This window comes from Chiloscyllium plagiosum, chromosome 3 (assembly GCF_004010195.1).
Source record: "Chiloscyllium plagiosum isolate BGI_BamShark_2017 chromosome 3, ASM401019v2, whole genome shotgun sequence".
NCBI lineage: Eukaryota > Metazoa > Chordata > Chondrichthyes > Orectolobiformes > Hemiscylliidae > Chiloscyllium > Chiloscyllium plagiosum.
Window position 1 is genome coordinate 127,341,330 of NC_057712.1, and position 19,976 is coordinate 127,361,305.

General features: G+C 45.0%; 1 protein-coding gene across 1 annotated transcript in view; it reads right to left on the reverse strand.

Moving 5' to 3' along the window:
• The window catches only part of LOC122548519 (CSC1-like protein 2), a 47,803-nt gene extending 28,813 nt beyond the window's left edge, over nucleotides 1–18,990 (reverse strand). Inside the window, exons 1-9 of the mRNA XM_043687279.1 lie at nucleotides 18,637–18,990; nucleotides 17,706–17,743; nucleotides 15,172–15,314; nucleotides 13,723–13,774; nucleotides 10,484–10,592; nucleotides 8,072–8,142; nucleotides 4,206–4,286; nucleotides 1,568–1,691; nucleotides 417–550 (exon numbers count right to left, since the gene is read on the reverse strand). Of these exons, the coding sequence (XP_043543214.1) occupies nucleotides 417–550; nucleotides 1,568–1,691; nucleotides 4,206–4,286; nucleotides 8,072–8,142; nucleotides 10,484–10,592; nucleotides 13,723–13,774; nucleotides 15,172–15,314; nucleotides 17,706–17,710 (719 nt within the window). The 5' untranslated portion in view covers nucleotides 17,711–17,743; nucleotides 18,637–18,990. The remainder of the gene's footprint in view (nucleotides 1–416; nucleotides 551–1,567; nucleotides 1,692–4,205; nucleotides 4,287–8,071; nucleotides 8,143–10,483; nucleotides 10,593–13,722; nucleotides 13,775–15,171; nucleotides 15,315–17,705; nucleotides 17,744–18,636) is intronic.
• Nucleotides 18,991–19,976: the final 986 nt, after the last annotated feature.

Sequence of the window (19,976 nt, forward strand, 5' to 3'; positions counted from 1 at the left end):
AACTAGAGGGCATATGCTTAGGCTAAGAGAGGAAAGATATAAAAGAGATCTTAGGGGCAACATTTTTCACCCAGAGGATGGTACGTGTATGGAATTAGTTGCCAGAGGAAGTGGTGCAAGTTTAAGTTTAAAGGCAGTATAGCTGAATTTTGCCAATTCATAATTATCAATGCTTTTCTTCCACTTAAGGTGAAGTGAGATAAACATACAAGGGAGAAAGGGATAGAAAAGATTATTCTGGCCAATAGGCTAACATGAAGAGATGTGGGAGAGGTAAATGTAAATTAGGAATGGTGGAGGCTTTATGTAATTCTATGGAATATAGACGTGAGCACGTCACATTATTGACACACAGTAAATCTCCCGATAAAATTAAATCAACCGCAGGCTTTCTCCCGTTAAAGGTCTAAACTTACAGCATCGCCATGGCTTCGTCCTGCAAGGTAACAAAGGCCAGTCCGAGCGATTTCCTGTCTAAACTCTCCTTCTCCCGAGTGTACTCACTCATCATTTCATCCTCGAGTTTTGTGTAATACTCCACTGCATCCACCTGTCAGAACAGGACGAGAGATGTGTGATACACTAGCAGCTCAGGAGCACTCTCTGACTGACACAAAGGGCTTTAATCCATTCACTGAAACCTGTCAGTTCAGATCGTATTACAGGAATCGTTTAGAAATATTTATTAACCCAGTAATCTACTGCTGGGAACAATAATAGTATTGCCTCAGCAACAGTTAAATAATTCCACGTTATCTGCCTGATGATACAGATATCTATATCTCAATATCAGAAATGACAGCACCAGGAAAGACCAGCTATGTCTCTGTCACCTCAATGAATTACACTCATGCTGCCAGATTCAAGTGATAGCTGTACAACCCAATCTATTTGAGAGCTGGGAATAAGGGTCTACTGAGTTGTTCAATCAGTGATGAACACCCTCTCAGCACCTGGACATCACGAGGCCCCAAAGTCCAACAGGAAGAAGGTCGATACCTCTACCGTAGAGCAGCCTGACTGAAGAGAGGAATTCTGATTGCAGCTCAAGGCTAATCTGGAAAATCTTCACATGTGCTTCTAATTCTGAGACATTACTGGGATCAGATAAAGTTGGCTGTCCTCGACTCCTTTATCCAGACCATCGTTTGATAAAACTGTTACTGAAATATGTGACCACCTGGAACAAAACTGAGCAGTTTCCATTCCCTGCTGGGGCAACCTAAGGTTGCAAACCACGAAGACAGCATTCCAGCCCCTCAGCTTCAACACCCGAGGATAAATACAGAGAAGTATGAGATGAGGAGATAAAATATGCTGCCCTCAGTCTAGGTACCTGCCCTCAACCCAGCACATGTCCACCTGCCAGGTGCTTGCCCAGGTGCTTGCCCACTCTCCCGGGTCCCTGCCCACTGTCACTCTCCCCTTTCAGTCTGATTGTGAAGTAATGTGCTATTCTCTGAAAGCCCATCCTCATTTGGCAGCAGTATGAGGTGCCAGACGGGTAGTTCTCAAGCAGGTTCCCCGTTCCTCCCGGGACCTAGAGAGCTGGAGATGACCTCCTCACCTGCTCACATCCTCTGAAGCTGCAGCAGCAGAGGTGACCACAGGGCCGCAGGTTGATGGTGACTCGCTTCCCCTCACTCTGGAGCAGCTTGGTGTAGTATCTCCGCCCACGTTCCGCCTTCCTCCTGCATTGGAATGGCACCGCATGAGAGCTTCCCCCATCAGTTTGGCAAATCTCACACCACCTCCCCCTCCCCACACCCTTCAGCATCCCGTCCCCACTACCCCCTCCCCCAACTCCGCGCTCCAACACCCCACCAACTCGATCCTCTCTCACTCTCATGGTTGCCAACAGAATGATAGAATCCTCAGAGAGTGGAAGCAGGCCAAGAAGCCCATCCAGTTCATGCTGTGGAACAGTGCTGAAATAAATCTGCTGGAAACCTCAGAGTGAACCCAGGAGCAAGATCAGAGGGACGTCTTCAAAATAATCACGTACTCTTCATTTTCTTTAGCTAGTTTTGTTTGTTTTGTTGAAGATGGGACAAAAAGGCTGTGTGACTGATAGTCAAGAGCAGGTAACAAGGTGGGTTAGCTCTCCAGTGGGTTTATGGTACCCTCTAGGTACTCTGCCAATTGGATGACAAGAGTGGGCCTGTGGTTTGGCGACACAGCAATCGGGAATGAAACACACTGCGGCAAAACCTCTGGGAAAGCTTCCCCAGATTTCAATCTCCCCATCTGATCCGCGAGGCCAGGAGTCACAACATTTAGTCAGTCTCAATACTTATAATCAGGTCTCATTACCACCCCCTCCTCCTCACACACTACCACATGCCCCATATTGGAGCACAATCTTCCCAGACCAGGGAAGTGGGATCAGGAGGGAATTTGGGAATTAGTGCCTCGGTGTGACTTTACGAGAGACGTCAGTACAGTAGCAAGATGACCGATTTGACCCACTGGAGGGCACATGGCCATGACACCATCCTTTCTATTCCACTTAAACCCAGCTCCTGCTATCTCCCAGCACAGGAGAGGATCCAACAATGGGATCATTTCCACTTTCTACCTGTCCAAGCATTTGCTTACAGATGCTGAGTAGTTGGTAAGTGCTCTCTGTTGGTCTGTTTAAACCAAACCACACTGGGCACCCAGTTAACTGACCTGTCAATCAATCAGGGCTGAACCTGTAGCTCCACCCACCACTCCATCTGGGACACTAGGATGTTAAAGGGACACTCAGACCCCAACGCTCCTGTCAATGTGAATTGATAAATTTCAATTTAGATAGATGTGAGGTGCTGTATTTTGGAAAGGCAATTTTCGGGTAGGACTTATACACTTAATGGTAAGGTCCTGGGGAGTGTTGCTGAACAAAGAGACCTTGGAGTGCAGGTTCATTGAAGGTAGAGTCACAGGTAGACAGGATAGTGGAGAAGGCGTCTGGTACACCTTTATTGATCAGTGCATTGAGTACAGGAGTTGAGGGGTCATACGGTGGCTGTACATGACATGGGTTAGGCCACTTTCAGAATTCCTGGATTTTGCCCGAAACGTCGATTCTCCTGCTCCTTGGATGCTGCCTGACCTGCTGTGCTTTTCCAGCACCGCACTCTCGACTCTACTCTCCAGCATCAGCAGTCCTCACTTTCGCCCTTTCAGAATACTGTATTCAATTCAAGTCTCCCTGCTATAGGAAGGATGTTGTGAAACTAAAGGGTTCAGAAAAGATTTACAAGGATGTTGCCAGGGTTGGAAGGTTTGAGTTATAGGGAGAGGCTGAACAGGCTGGGGCTGTTTTCCCTGGAATGTCAGAGACTGAGGGATGACCTTATAGATGTTTACAAAATCATGAGGGGCATGGATAGGATAAATAGCCAAGGTCTTTTTCCCAGGGTAGGGGAGTCCAACATTAGCTCGTATATACTACACACCGGGCTGACACGAAGACAGTGAGGAAAGAGAACTTCACGCTGGAGTACTGTTGATGTGCAGTCTGACCTTATTGATCTCAACAATCAACAGACAGCTCTAAGGAAAAAAATAAGGCGGTGACCTTATAGAGGTTTACCAAATTATGAGGTTCATGTATAGGGTAAATAGGCAAAGTCTTTTCCCTGGGGGTGGGGAGTCCAGAACTAGAGGGCATAGGTTTAGGGTGAGAGGGGAAAGATACAAAAAAGACCTAAGGGGCAACTTTTTCACGCAGAGGGTGGTGTGTGTATGGAATGAGCTGCCAGAGGATGTGGTAGAGGCTGGTACAATTGCAGCATTTAAGAGGCATTTGGATGGGTATATGAATAGGAAGGGTTTGGAGGGATATGGGCCGGGTGCTGGTAGGTGGGACTAAATTGGGTTGGGATATCTGGTCGGCATGGACGGGTTGGACCGAAGGGTCTGTTTCCATGCTGCACATCTCCATGACTCTATAATTGTGGATGCTAGAAATCCGAAATAAAAACAAGAATTGCTGGAAAACCTTTGCACATCCGAAGAGAAATCAGAGTTAACGTTTCGGGTCCAGTGACCTTTCCTCAAAACAGGCAGCTTTAGTTACTAGTCTTCTTTTAGCATAAAGGGGACAGCAACTAAACAATAGCTGTGGAGCCCATCAGCAGGGCTACGGGAACACCACCAGTGGTTAAAGTCAGCAAAACACTCAGCGTTAACAGTTTCCACTGTGTTAGATTTCTTACCACTCAGCATCCAGTTCTGTTAGTTTAGCCACATTGTAACAGAGTTGAACCTCCAGGACTGTGCATGTAGGGTAGGCTTCACTGAAAACAGGAAACAAAGTAAGGGCAACAAAGGGAAATAAAAACAAGTCCATCTCTGGGTGTGCCCATAGCCCAGTCCCCTCACCATTTATACAAGTTGTAACATATCAAGTGCTGACCCCTATAGCATATTACATCTTGCAAAGCAGCAAGTAACCCATTGATACCTACTCTCTGTTTCCCATTAACCAGCCAATCCTCAATCCACATCAATTAGTTACCCCCTACACCATGACCTTTTATTTTTTATAATAACCTTTGATGTGACCCCTTATTCTGGAAATCTAATTACATCAACAGGTTTACCTTCATCCACAGCACATGTCACTTCCGCAAAACATCTGCAGGACGTTGACTTTGATGATTATGTTGAACTTTTCCAAGTTCCCTGCTATAACATCTTGAATAATGGCTAAATCTTCCTAATGACAGACGGTAAGCTAACTGGTTTGATTTTTTCCCTTTCTGAATAAAGAAGTCACAGTCACTATTTTCTAATGTAATCTTATTCTAATGTAATGATGTAACATTCTCAGAATCTGAAGAGTTTGGGAAAACCAATGTATTTACGATCTCACTAACCAATTCTGTTCAGACCAGATGCTGAAATCTATCAGGACCCAGCTGCAACACTTTGCCCAGTCCCACCTCCCCTGGTGCAGTGAAGATGGATACAATATCACCTGGAGAAAGTGAGGGCTGCAGATGCTGGAGATCAGAGCTGAAAATGTGTTACTGGATGGTCCTGAAGAAGGGCTCATGCCCAAAACGTCGATTCTCCTGCTCCTTGGATGCTGCCTGACCTGCTGCACTTTTCCAGCAACACATTTTCAGCTACAATATTACCTGCTCAATGCACCTCAATGCCATCTCCTTATTCCCTGTATTAATTTGTGAAACACACTTTTTACAGTGCGTCATTCACTTTAACTCTTTCATTTTATTATTCCATACCTATAGAAACTTTACTTTTTATATTTTTGGTTTGCTTTCTCTCGTTATTAAAATCATTTTCCCTCCTTTTTAATCATTTTATCATATTTTGCTGGTTTTACATTCTGTCCAATTTTATGACCGGATACCCATCTTTATATAATCAAATGCTTTCTTTTTTAAGTTTGATACTAGCTTTAACTTCTTAAGTAGCCATAAATGTTGTATACTCCCCGTGGAATCTTTGCTTCTCATTGGAATGTATTTATCCTGTATTTTCTAAAATACACACAAACATCTGCTTCTGTGTCTCCATTGATCCATCCCTTAATCCAGTTCGGCAGTGTGCTTTAGAACATAACAACATAGGAACTAGGGGCAGGAGTAGGCCATCTGACCCTTCAAGCCTGCTACACCATTCAATAAGATCATGGCTGATCTTCTCATGGACACAGCTCCACTCAGCCACTCTCTCACCATAACCCTGAAATCCTTTACTGTTCAAAAAAACCTTAGCTTTAAAAAACATTTACTGAGGAAGCCTCAACTGCTTCCATGGGCAGGGAATTCCATAGATTCCCAACCTTCTGGATGAAGAAGTTCCTTCTCAGTTCAGTCCTAAATCTGCTCCCTCCAAACTTGATGCTGTGCCCTCTTTTCCTAGCTTCACCTGCCAATGGAAACATCCTCTCTACTTCTAGCTTATCTATTCCCTTCATCGTTTTATATGTTTCTATAAAATCCCCACTTATTCTACTAAATTCCAATGAATATAATCCCAGTCTACTCAGTCTCTCCTCATAAGCCAACCCCCTCAACTCCAGAATCAACCTAGTGAACCTGCTCTGCTTCCTCTCCAGTGCCAATACATCCTTTCTCAAGTAAGGAGACCAAAACTATTCGCAGTACTCCAGGTGTGACCGCACCAGCACCCTTTACAACTGCAACATAACCTCCCTGTTTTTAAACTCAGTCCCTTTAACAATGAAGGACAAAATTCCACTTGCCTTCCTAACTGGAATACTGCGTCCAGTTCTGGTCACCCTATTATAAGAAAGATGTGGATGCTTTGGAGCGGGTTCAGAGGAGGTTTACCAGGATGCTGCCTGGACTGGAGGGCTTATCTTATAAGGAGAGGTTGACTGAGCTCGGACTTTTTTCATTGGAGAAAAGGAGGAGGAGAGGGGACCTAATTGAGGTATACAAGGTAATGAGAGGCATAGATAGAGTCGATAGCCAGAGACTATTTCCCAGGGCAGAAATGACTAACACGAGGGGTCATAGTTTTAAGCTGGTTGGAGGAAAGTATAGAGGGGATGTCAGAGGCGGGTTCTTTACACAGAGAGTTGTGAGAGCATGGAATGCGTTGCCAGCAGCAGTTGTGGAAGCAGGGTCATTGGGGACATTTAAGAGACTCCTCGACATACATATGGTCACAGAAATTTGAGGGTGCATACATGAGGATCAGTAGTCGGCACAACATCGTGGGCTGAAGGGCCTGTTCTGTGCTGTACTGTTCTATGTTCTATGTTCCAATTATCTATTGTACCTGTAGACCAACCTTCTGTGATTCTTGCACAAGGACACCCAGGTCCGATTCCCAATGAAGGGCTTATGACCGAAACATCGATTCTCCTGCTTCTCGGATGCTGCCTGACCTGCTGTGCTTTTCCAACACCACACTCTCGACTCTGATCTCCAGTATTTGCAGTCCTCACTTTCTCCCTCTGCACAGCAACATGCTGGAATTTTTTTACCATTCAAGTAATAGTCCTTTTTACTATTATTCCGACCGAAATGGATGACTTCACGTTTATTTACATTGTACTCCATCTGCCAGACCTTTGCCCACTCACTTAAACTATCTATGTCCCTTTGCAAAGTTTCACAGTCCTCTGCACACTTTGCTCTGCCACTCATCTTAGTATCATCTGCAAACTTTGACACACTACATTTGGCGCCAACTCTAAATCATCTATATAAATTGTGAATAATTGCAGTCCCAACACCAATCCCTGAGGCACACTACCAATCACTGATTGCCAACCAGAAAAGCATTCATTCACCTGCACTCTTTGCTTCCTGTTGGTTAATCAATCCTTTCCGCAGGCTAACACATTGCCCGAAAGGCTGTGCATCTTTATCTTATGCAGCAGCCTTTTGTGTGGCACCTTGTTGAATGCCTTTTGGAAATCTAGATACATCATACCCCCATTGTCCACTGTGCTCATAATGTCTTCATCGAATTCCAGTAGATTAGTTAAGCATGACTTGCCCTCCACGAACCCCTTCATGCCACTGCCCAATGGGACAATTTCTATCTACATATCTTGCTATTCCTTCCTTGATAATAGACTCAAGCATTTTCCCCACTACAGAAGCTAAACTAACCAGTCTATAATTCCCCATCTTTTGTCTACCCCTCTTTTTTAAACAGTGGTGTCACATTTATCTAGCTCCACTTTCAAGCCCTCATCATTGTCCTTATTTAAGTTTGAAATACTAGTCTTGGACCCATTCTTCTCTCCCTCAAACTGAACGTAATCATGTAATGTTATCAAGATCTTGGCTGACTTGATTGTGGCCATAGCTCCATAATCCCAGCGCAGGATAATCCCAAACCCCTGCCCCCCCCCGCACCCCCTCCCATATCCCAGGGATCAGTTGTGTAAACCTTCTCTGAACAGCTTCTAAAGTATTACAGCCTTTCTAATACAAGGAGACCACACCGGATGTGGTCTGACCATCGTCCTGTACATCTGTAGCAAAACCTCCCGATTTTTATGACCCACTCCACCGATAAACGACAATGTTCCATTTACAGTAAGACACACACCTTTAGGGCTACCTACCGGAAATGTCCAGCGATGATCTCCTCACTAGCCTCCTCGGGAATTCTGCTTATAAATAAAGTGGACTTCACCTGGAGAGACAGGGCCAGGTTAGAATGGACATCCAGGTCAAAACATTCATACTCTTCAAACATCACATACCAGTTCCCTGTAAACAAGGAGTGTATTGTTACAACTGCACCAGGCCTTAGGATCAGCGAAAGTTCAATATTTGGAGCAATTTGTAGAGTCTGAGATTGGTATGCTTCTCACAGTCAACATGGCCAGAGTTGGTAGCAGCAACGTGAGTTAGTGAGGGTCTTCTCTGAACGGTGTGCCAGGACTGGAGAGGAATGCTAAATTGAAAGCTTCTCTCAGCAAACTCCATAATTATCACTGATGGTTGTAAATACCCATCTGGTTCATATTGCAAGTCATGGGCACAGAGGTCTGCAGCACAGATGGGTGTTTCGGCCCATCCAAGTCTATCATTCCTACCCATTCTGACCTACACGTGACTCCAGATCCATAGCCAATGCAGCTATTTCTTAACTGCCCTCCAAAGTGGCCCAGTTAGCCCCTCAGCAGATAGAGATGGGCATAAAATGTTGGCCTCGCCCACATCCCATGAAAGAATAAAAAATATTCTAGATTGTAACAGCTGCTGACATTAAAGAGATAACACATCGTCTACTGGTCTCTTGCAAACTTTTTTTATTCATTCACAGGATGAGGACATCACTTATTGCAGGCCAGCATTTATTGTCCATCCTTAATTGTCAACCACATTGCAGTGTGTCGTTAAGAGTCAACCACATTGCAGTGTGTCTAGAGTCACATGTAGGCCAGACTAGGTAAGGATGGCAGATTTTCTCCCTAAAGGACCAACAATCGACAATGGATTTATGGTTATCATTAAACCTTTAATTCCGGATTATTTGTTTAATTGATTCAATTTCGACCAGCTGTACTGGCAGGATTTGATCCTGGGTCCTCAGAACATTACCTAGATCAACAGTCTGGCGATAATACCACTAGGCCACTGCATCTCCATCTTCAATCTGTGTTTTCCAAACCAGCCGCTACAGAAACTCTTTCTCGAAGCGGACGACAGCCAGCGGCAAGAGGATTTTGTAAACCTCTGCCAAACATCCTCGGAGGTCGAACAGAATGGGATTTCAACAAATGGATCCCAGAGTATTGCAGCTGTGGGAGGCCAGTTGCCCCATCTTCGCAGAGCTATGGAAAAATGTTGCTGAGGTGTAGCACAAATGATCCAAGCACAAGTACAGGCTTGTATGCCTTGCACAGCCTGCAGACTAAGCCCCACTCTCTGCAACTCTGCAACAGGTTCCTGACCCACAGGCCACAATCAGTGAAGACTGGGGACAATATTTCATCCTCACTAACACTCAACACTGGAGTCCCCCAGGGGTGCGTACTCAGCCCCCTACTGTACTCACTGTATACCCATGACTGCGTCACCAAAATACCTGACTAATGCCATTTACAAGTTCACTGATGACACCACCATAGTCAATCGAATCTCAGATGGTGATGAAACACACTACAGACGGGAGGTGAAAGACTTGGAAAAATGGTGCACTGAGAACAACCTAGCTCTCAATGCTGGCAAAACCAAGGAACTCATTATTGACTTTTGGCGGGATGTTACTCATGCCCCCTTACACATTAACAGCACAGAGGAGGAACGAGTGGAAAGTGTAAAGTTCCTGGGAGTGGTCATGTCAACTCACTGGTTACTAAGGCCCAACAACGTCTCTTCTTTGTCAGGCAGCTGAGGAAATGTGGCATGATAGCGAATACCCTTGACAATTTTTATAGGTGCATCGAGAGCATTCTGTCTGGTTGTATCACTACCTGGTATGGCAACTGTACCATTCAAGATCAGAGACGGTTACAGAGAGTGGTGAACCCAGCCCAGACAGCCAATCACAAAGGCCAACCTCCCATCTACAGAATCCACCTACCAGGCCCCGCTGTCAAGGAAAGGCCGCCGGCATTCTCAAAGATCCATCCCACCCTGGCAATGTTTTTCTACAGCCTCTACCATCAGGGAGAAGGTACAGAAGCCTGAACATGCATCAGCCGGATTTGAAACAGTTCCTACCCTATTGTTGTTAGAATACTGAATGTACTCACAAACTCTTCACATTTGCCTGTACCTGTTTTTTTTTGCTGCTGTTTACCTATTATTTACTTATCTATGCTACTGAACTCTGTGATCTGCCTGTATTGTTCGCAAGACAAGGCTTTTCACTGTGCCTCGGTACACGTGACAATAAATTCAATTCAAATCAATTCAAAGAGACAACCTGATGAGGCTGAGCAACTGGATAAGATGTCAGAGGTTTAAACATCAGTCCGTAGGGATAACGAGGAAACAATAAAGAGTTGAGGGCATAAACTTACCACATCATCCTCTCTGTCCTGCAAACTGGAAGTGTGGTGCCTCAGGACTAAGATGGTGAGGAGCAGATAGATCACACCAAAAATGGTGTGAAGCCACAGAAAGTTATTCCTGCAACATCATGTGAAAAGTCAGACCACAGAAATCATTGCATTTCACAGGCAATTCACAGTCACGGTGGCTGTAAAACTGTGGTTTCAATTTTATGTGTTATGCCAGTCAGGCCCAGTGTAATCTGATCCACACACGATCGAAGGACTGCCAACTGGGATTAAGCCTATTCCCAGAGGTTCAATCACATGACTTCTCCCAGGATTCTTGTCCTGTGACATACTGCCTTCATAAACCAATTGGAGAACAATCAACTCACTACCCAGACAACCTCTCCTCCCTTTATCGACACTTATAGATCTGGTAAGGAAACTGCAAAAAAAAAGTACTCTTAATAATTTTTATCCAAGATTGTACACAGCAGTGACTTGGAGACTCGACACCAATCCTAGAGATCATTGTGTCACAGGGCTGATGGGAGGCCTGGGGCCTGCACGGGGCAGGGCTGATGGGAGGCCCAAGGCATGCAGGGGCACTGCTGATGGGAGCCCCAAAGCCTGCATGGGGCAGGGCTGAGGGGAGGCCTGGGGCCTGCATGGGGCAGGGCTGAGGGGAGGTCTGGGACCTGCATGGGGCAGGGCTGATGGGAGGCCTGGGGCCTGCATGGGGCACGGCTGATGGGAGAACTGGGGTTTGTATAGCACGGAACTGACAGGAAGCCAAGGGTCTGCACAAGCAGTAATGGCAGGAGGTTTCAGAACCATATAGGGCAGCATTGACGGGAGAGCGTAGGCTTTTCAGAAATATCAATTACTACTAGTCCTTAGTTTTGTTGAAAAAAAATCAAGTAGCTTATAAATCAGGTTTTTAAAAATCATTTAATTGTTTAAATTCACAGGGATTTTATCACCGGATGGCAATTAGCAGTAGGAGACCAAACTAACTTGAGTCTAATAGTCCTGGACCTCAAAGACCCACAGGAGGGTTCCCAAATGGACATCCATTTCCAGGACATGGCAGCCCTGGAGGAACGTCATAAGGGGACATTTGAAAAAAAATGTCACTTTCTTTGAACAGTTTTCCTTCATTACGCTTAAAAAATATTGAAGAAAGGTGAAGGGTCAAGGGTCAGTCAGTTGGGTAATGAGACTTTTAGTTTTCCATTGGACATCGGCAAGATTCCATGTGTGGGCTGGAGCTGGGGGTGGGAGGGGCCATGTGACAATGCTAACACAAGAAGAATTAATGACAGTTGGCAATCTGAACCTAGAGGGGAAGAGATCAAATCTCACTCTGGCATATTAGAAAACTTTATTTAGGAAGTATTGGGTAGACCGGAAAATGATAATATTAAAACACAATGGGTTTATGAACATCACCTTGGTCTGGCTATGTGAGACTCCAAAGCTTACTATTAGTTTTTAATGAACTCAGTGCAACTAGAGAAGGGTAATGTGTTTGCCCTTTTCAGTATCATCCACAAACTTGGAACAAAACAGAGAAAGCACCAAACTGTCTCTCAATGAGGTTCTCCTGACATGGAAGTTTCTAGAATTGATTCTTGGAAAACGCAGGAAAGTGAAATTGAAGATGAACAGTCCAGCCATGATCTCATTCAATGGTGGGAGTAGACTCGATGGGCTGAATGGCCATCTATTTCTGTTCCAATGTTTTCTGGTCTGTATGCAATTGGTTGATCTCAGAAGATTGCAGGGAGTGGAGGGAGATCGTTTTTTTTAATATCTTCTTATTGTCACAAAATGACAAACTGCCTCATTTCACAAGATGAGAAATTAGCCCATCTTAGTTCATCCATTCTGGATGCCCCTCATATTCAGAATTCAAATGATTGATAAATGATTACAAGATCTCTGGTTCTGTTATTCCTTTGGTAATCAGTTCCATGTCTTAATCACACCATGTGTGATGATAAGTTTCCTAACATCAATCCTAAATTTGCCTTTAACTGACTTTAATGTCTCTAATCTACCAGAACTCACTGTCTGCCTACACACTCCATAAAGGTCACACATATTTATAATCTCCCAGGTGAAACATACAGACTTGGAGTAATCACAGAGGCTGGATAGGCTGGGAATTTTTTCACTGGAGCGTAGGAGGTTGAGAAATGGCTTTATAGGTTTATAAAATCATGCAGGGTATAGGTAAGGTGAATGGCAGGTATAGAACATAGAACAATACAGCACAGAACAGGCCCTTCGGCCCACGATGTTGTGCCGAACATTTGTCCTAGCTTAAGCACCTATCCAATTGCCGCTTAAAGGTCACCAATTATTCTGACTCTGCCACTCCCACAGGCAGCGCATTCCATGCCCCCACCACTCTCTGGGTAAAGAACCTACCCCTGACATCACCCCATACCTTCCACCCTTCACCTTAAATTTATGTCCCCTTATGTATCTTTTCCCTAGGGTGGTGATTTCAAGACAACAGGGCACACGTTTAAGAGGAAAAAGATTTTAAAAAGACACGAGGGACAATTTTTTTTAACAGAGAGAGCTGTTCATGAAATGAACTTCCAGCAGATGTGGTGGATGCAGGTACAGTTACAAGGTTTTAAAGACATTTGGAAAAGTTCATGAGTAAGAAATGTTTGGTGGGATATGGGCCAAGCACAAGCAGTTGGGACTAGTTTAGTTAGGGATTATGGTTGACATGGATTGGTTGGATGAAAGGGTTTGTTTCCGTGCTATATGACTGTATAAATAAAGACCAATTTACTGAAAAGGGAACTACAAATATTCTCCGCAAACAAAAGGAATATGGCCAGGCTTGCAGTCTTTGTTTAAATTTGGACCGAAGGGTCTGTTTCCATGCTGTACATCTCTATGACTTTAAATCCAATAATTCCCTCACTGCCATCTCGATGGCACCTAGAGTCAATCAGCACCTTTTTGTCCTGCAGTTAAAATTGTAGTCAGTGTTTGAAATTTGGCATTCTTGTGTTTGTCCTGATGTGTGCAAGATGAACAACTTTGACACTATCAGCAATACACAGGCTAGAATGCCACACTACAAGTTGGAATAACCTGTAACACGCACGGATGGAGTTCACTGATAAACCATGGCCAAATCTCTCGAGTCAAATAAGTGATGACAGGTCTAGGTGACATCAGCACCAAAGCCACATCATTCACATTTGGTCATTCAGTCCCAACTCCACACTTACTTGGTCTTCATGTTCCCTATTGTTGTTCTTCCAAAACTTTGGGGATCTTGGTCTGCAAGTTTCAAAAATAAAATAGGAATTGTGTTTTTCCAACATTCTATCCCATGTCAAGCACACAGAGCAATTTGCAATGACAGTCAGTAACTGGAGTTCACACCAATTCGTATCATCACCCTGTACAAACGAACAACAATGAGGAACAACAGAACTTGCATTCATATAGCATTTTTCACAATCTCTGCACGTGCCAAAGCACCTGACAGCTAATTAAGTGTTTTTAATTCATACATAGCGTGTTCATTACTGTGTGCTCTGAGGACTGATTCACTCAGTTAGCTGGACACCTAGTTTGCGATATAGAGTGACATTTGAACAGTAGGTTTTAACACCATCACCAACTGAGGTTACCGTGAACGACTCTCCTTCTCAACTTCGTCCCCCCCCCACCTGAGGCACGGTGACCCGTAGGTTAAACTTCCACTAGTCATCTCCCTCTAATGAGAGAGCTGCCCTATGGTCTGGTAATGCTACAGCATTTCACCTTACCCTTAGCTGTATTACTGGTAAGATTGGTATTTAATGGCCATCCCTAACTGCCCTTTAAAAGGTTAACTGTATCCTTGAATGAGGCCATTTCAGCAGACAGCTAAGCATCGGCCAATACAATGTTAGGAAATGTTAGTGCAATATATTGATTGGTAGATCAGGGCCAATGGACTCCTCCCATTTATTTAGATTCATAGGGTTGTACAGCAACTCCAATCCAACTCATCCATGCCGACTAGATATCCTAAATTAATCTAGTCCCATTTGCCCATATTGGCCTATATTCCTCTAAATTCTTCCTATTCATATGCCCATCCAGATGTCTTTTAAAATGTTAACCTCCACCACTTCCTCTGGCAACTCATTCCATACGCCATCTGTGTGAAAAGGTTGCCCATTAGGTCCCTTTTAAAACTTTGTCCTCTTACCCTATGCCCTCTAGTTTTTTACTCCCCTACCCTGGGAAAAAGACTTTGCCTATTTATCCTATCCATACCCCTCATGATTTTATAAACCTCTATAAGGTCACCCCTCAGCCTCCGACGCTCCAGGGAAAATAGCTCCAGCCTATTCAGCCCATCCCCATAGCTCAAATCCTCCAACCCTGGCAACATCCTTGTAAATCTTTTCTAAACCCTTTCAAGTTCAACAACTCATTAGAATGCTCACTATCGCAGGATAAACAAGTTTATTCCCCACTGGAATGAGATCTTATCTTTAATGCTGGTGGTCGTGGTCTGCCTCACACAAAGAGAAACATCTTTTCACTATCCATTTGTGTGTGAGACACCCACCCTATTGAACCCTTTCTGAAATGGGAAGGCCTCTACCAGTTCACTGCTCAGCTTTGTCTTTTCTACAGGAAGGCACCTCAATCAGTTCCATTCATCAAACCCCACCTACCCAGCAAACTGCCAGAGAGGTTCACGGGTAAAATGATGGCCACAGACATGACACTTAATGCTACCAGCAGGACGATGAGGTGACGTTGGAAACTTAAGTAGTGGATGGCATCCTCTCCACATTTCTCCTGCATCTCGTTGTCCCTGCAAGAAACGCAAAAAACAGAGGGGGTCAGCATCATCGTGGTAAATCTTTTCTGAACCCTCTCCAGCTTAATAATATCCTTTCAAAACAGGGCAACCAACTGAAGAGGCCTCTCCAAATCCTGTACAGCCTCAACATAACATCTCAACTCCTTCACTCAAAGGTCAAAACTCCAAAGACCTATCTGAGCCTTCCTTTAAAGATTTTGGAATATTGTGTGCAGTTCTGGTCTCCCTCCTATCGGAATGATATTGTGAAACTTGAAAGGGTTCAGAAAAGATTTACAAGGAAGTTGCCAAGGTTGGAGGGTTTGACCTATAGGGAGAGGCTGAACAGGCTGAGGCTGTTTTCCCTGGAGCGTGACCTGATGGAGGTTTATAAAATTATGAGGGGCATGGATAGGATAAATAGACAAAGTCTTTTCCCTGGGGTGGGGGAGTCCAGAACTAGACAGTATAGTTTTTGGGTGAGAGGGGAAAGATATAAAAGAGACCTAAAGGACAACTTTTACACGCAGTTGGTAGTACGTGTATGGAATGCGCTGCCAGAGGAAGTGGTGGAGGCTAGTACAATGACAACATTTAAAAGGCATTTGGATGGGTATATGAATAAGAAGGGTTTGGAGGGATATGGGCCAAGTGCTGGCAAATGGGACTAGCTTAATTTAGGGTATCTGGTCAGTGTGGATGAGTTGGACCGAAGGGTCTGTTTCCATGCTGCGCAGCTCTATGACTGTATGACTGTAACCGCTCAGCCTCCATCGCAGGAATCCAGTGAGCTCTGTCTGAACTGTTTCAAATGCAATCATGTCCTTTCACAAGGAAAAAGAGACCAAGGCTGTACACAATATTCCAGATGTGGCCTCACCAGCTGAAGTAAATCTCTCAGATTTTTTTTACATTCTACCCCCATCACAATAAACACCAACATTTCAACTGCCTTCCTAATCTTTACCTGCACCTGCAGACTAACTTCTGCATGTACCAAGACCCCCAGATCCCTCTGCACCAACAAGCTTCATATCAATTGTACTGACAGCGGGTTTGAGAGAAAGGGTCTTACCCTGTGTCACCTTCCACCAACACCTTCAATGGTAGTGACCAATTTCCATGATCCCCCTCCCTCCTTTTAAAGTTCCACACTTGAGATCTGCGATGGTCACATTTCTTGTGGGTGGTGGAACAGCTGATAGACCACGTACATTCCGGTTTGAGGAAATGACTCTTATATTCCCAATTCATTCCACCAAAGTCACATTCCAGCAGTGGAGCTTCCCACTGGCTTTGACTCCTCCTGAGTGACATTCCCTCAGCTGAGCCAGGTGTGTGTGTGTGTCAATCTGTATGTGCATCTGTGTGTATGTGTGTCTGTATGTCTGTGTGTGCGTATGTGTCTGTGGGTGCATCTGTGTGTGTCTGTGTATAAGTGTGTATGTGTCTGTGCATCTGTGTATGGAGTCCAATGGTTGATGTGCCATTTGACCGGGACAGGAATAGTGTAGGATAGGTGGGCTTCAGATTGGTTCCACAGGTCGGCGCAACATCAACGGCTGAAGGGCCTGTACTGTACTGTAATGTTCTATGTTCTATGAAGCTCGGAGCTGGAATAGGCCATTCAGCCCTGCTCCATCATTCAGTGTGATCTTGGCTGATCCTCCATCTCAATGCCATGTTCCCAATTTCTCCCCATACCTCTTGATGCCGCTAAAATCTAAATATTTATCCAACTGTTCCTTGAGTATATTCAGTGACTTGGCCCCCACAGGTTCACTACCTTTTGAGTGCAGAAATGTTTCCTCATCTCATCCCTAAATGGTCCACCCCATGTCCTGAGTCTGTGACCCCTGCATCTAGACTCCTCAATCGGGGAAACATTCTCCTTGCATCTAGTCTGTCCAACCCTGTAGGAATTTTATATCTCAATAAGAATCACTCTCATTCATCTAAACTCTAGATAATACAGGCCAATCTCTCCTCATAGGACAGAACTTGTGCCAGCCAAGTGAATCTCTGCTTCACCCAAACTAAGGCAAGGACATCCTGCCTTACACAGAGAGTCCAAAACTGGATATGCATTTTCTGCACTCAAATCCTCTTGCAAATGAAGGCTAATATATCATTGGCCTTCCTAATTGCTTGCTGCACTTGTCTACTTTCATTGACTAGTGGACAAGGGCACCCAGATCCCTTTGTATATTTACATTTCCCAATGTGTCACCATTTCAATATGACTCCACCTTTCTGGTATAAACCCGAGTGCATAACTTCACACTGAACAACTTTGTACTGAATATACCGCTTTTCATGTCCTCACCTCTCCCCCACTACCCACCCCCATCACTCCAAAATAAAAAGATGGTCATCATTGGGACAAGAAGGTCAGACACTCACTTCATGGTAAAGGTGTTAGTCAGCCACGAGCAGAAACCCTGCAAGTGAAAACAAAACTCGCTCAAGCATTTATCACACAACGAGATTCAGAACACCCAACAGATCACTGAGAGTGTGAGGGTACAGGCCACAGGGTAAATGTAGCTCATCCCCCACGTGCAGACACGAGCCCAGGAGCAGGTTGGACCCAAGGTCTAACACTCACCTGTCATGGCTCAGTGGCCAGCTTAATCCCCAACACGCCACACCCCACCCCCCCCCCTCCCCCGATCAGGTTAGGTGGGCACCGGTCCGAATTGAAGTTGACCTCGCTCAGAGGAGGGATTACAACAGGACCTGGTCTTGTTTCCCTCAAGTGGATGTGACAAACACGCCAAAACACCAATGTTGAAGAGAAGCTGTCTGCGATCTCCTGATCCTACACCCAACATCACACAAAACAAAAACACAATGACCTGGCTACACATGGCTGTTTGTGGAAGCTTTCTGTGCGTGCATCGACTGCCTCATTTTCGATGCCACAGCACAGTCTATGTAAGAGTGGGAGTAGGCCATTCAGCCCAACATGAATGCTACATCAGTCAATTAGATCATGGCTGATCATCTCGATTCCCACTCATCCTCACAATATCCCTCAGTGTCATTAGCCTTCCTGAGGGGTATCAATTTCAGTCTTGAACCTGCTCAATTGATTGTGTTTTCAAAGAAAATTCCAAAGATTCACCACCCTCCTCGTTTCAGTCTTAAATCTCCTGAGATGATGCCTCTGGTCCTAGAGTCACCAGACAGGGGACACACCCTATTGCTTACACCCACTCGGTCACTCTGTGAGAATTCTCTCAATTTCATTCTTTGAACCTCTTGAAGTATAAAGAGGGACAGGGGATAATATCCAAAGTGAGGGTAGGACAAGTGACTCCTTACTACTCACAGCATCTTTGATACTTTGTTCCGTGAATGAAGAGTGTCTTTTGTATCTTCTGGGTGAACCCTCGGCCTCACTGTAAAACAGAACGGCTCAAGTTCAGCGACAGCGTGACGTCATGGGGTCAGCCATTATTTATTTAATTACACCAACCCAAAGTGAGTTTCACATTTGCCCTCCCTTCCTCATCTTCCAAAAGGCACAAGGTCAGGCTGGGGCTGGGGTTGGGGATAAATGATTTCACAGGGCCTTTCTGACTGGGGCATCCATTACAGGAGCCAGGGCTCTTAACGTCAAGAGTAGACGTCAGAGGGTGTCGTAGACTGAACACAAATACACACAAACAACCTCTCACACAGACATAGGCACATACATATATACATACATACACACACACAAACACACACAGAGTCTCTGCCACACACACACACAAACAACCTCTCACACAGACATAGGCACATACATATATACATACATACACAAACACACAATGTCACACAAACAAATACATACATAAGGCATAGATACACATACACAGAATCTCACTTTCTCTCTCTCTCACACACACGCACACACACAAACACAATTAAATAAAACAAAAAAACTGCTGATTATGAGATCTAAAACTGAAACAGAATTTGCTTGTCAGACCTGACAGCAGCTTGGAAAAGGTGCCATTTCAGACGAAGATGGGTTTTTTCAGGGGGTATGGGGGACTGTGATCAGACAGGTGGAGACAGAGCCCAGAGGGAGTGAAATGAAAGGGGTAGACAGACAAGGGATAGACACAGAATCTCTCTCTGTCTCTCTCTCTCTCTCTCACACACACACACTCACCCAGAGTGACCATTTCCTGGGGAATAAATGATGGTACACTTCGACTTGTAAGGGGTGAGCCTGTGAGAGGAGGTGGATGGGGAAAATGCAGGCAAGACAGAGAACGACCAGGGGTGCTGGTGCGTAAGTGACAGATGCAAGGGAGGGGACAGGTGATGTGAAAGTCTAATGTTGGGGAGTGAGCACTAATAGGAGAGTATAGAGGATCACGAAGATAGGACAAACTGTCCCCTCTTACCCAGTGACACAAAACCTAAACCACAGGATTAGCCAGTGCAAACACAGCAGTCCCAGTGAATCAGGCATTGTTCACCCTGATAGACATAGACACATCATGGCCTCTCCCACAGCCACTTCTGCCCCTCATATCATCGCCGATGCCACACGCTCAGTGACTTCCGCCACCCCTACTGCCGTGTCTGCCACCACTTCCGACCCCACCAGCGCCACTCACCTGCATTCTGCTGACACGCCCCCCACAGACCCCACTGTCACTATCCCCACCCCCC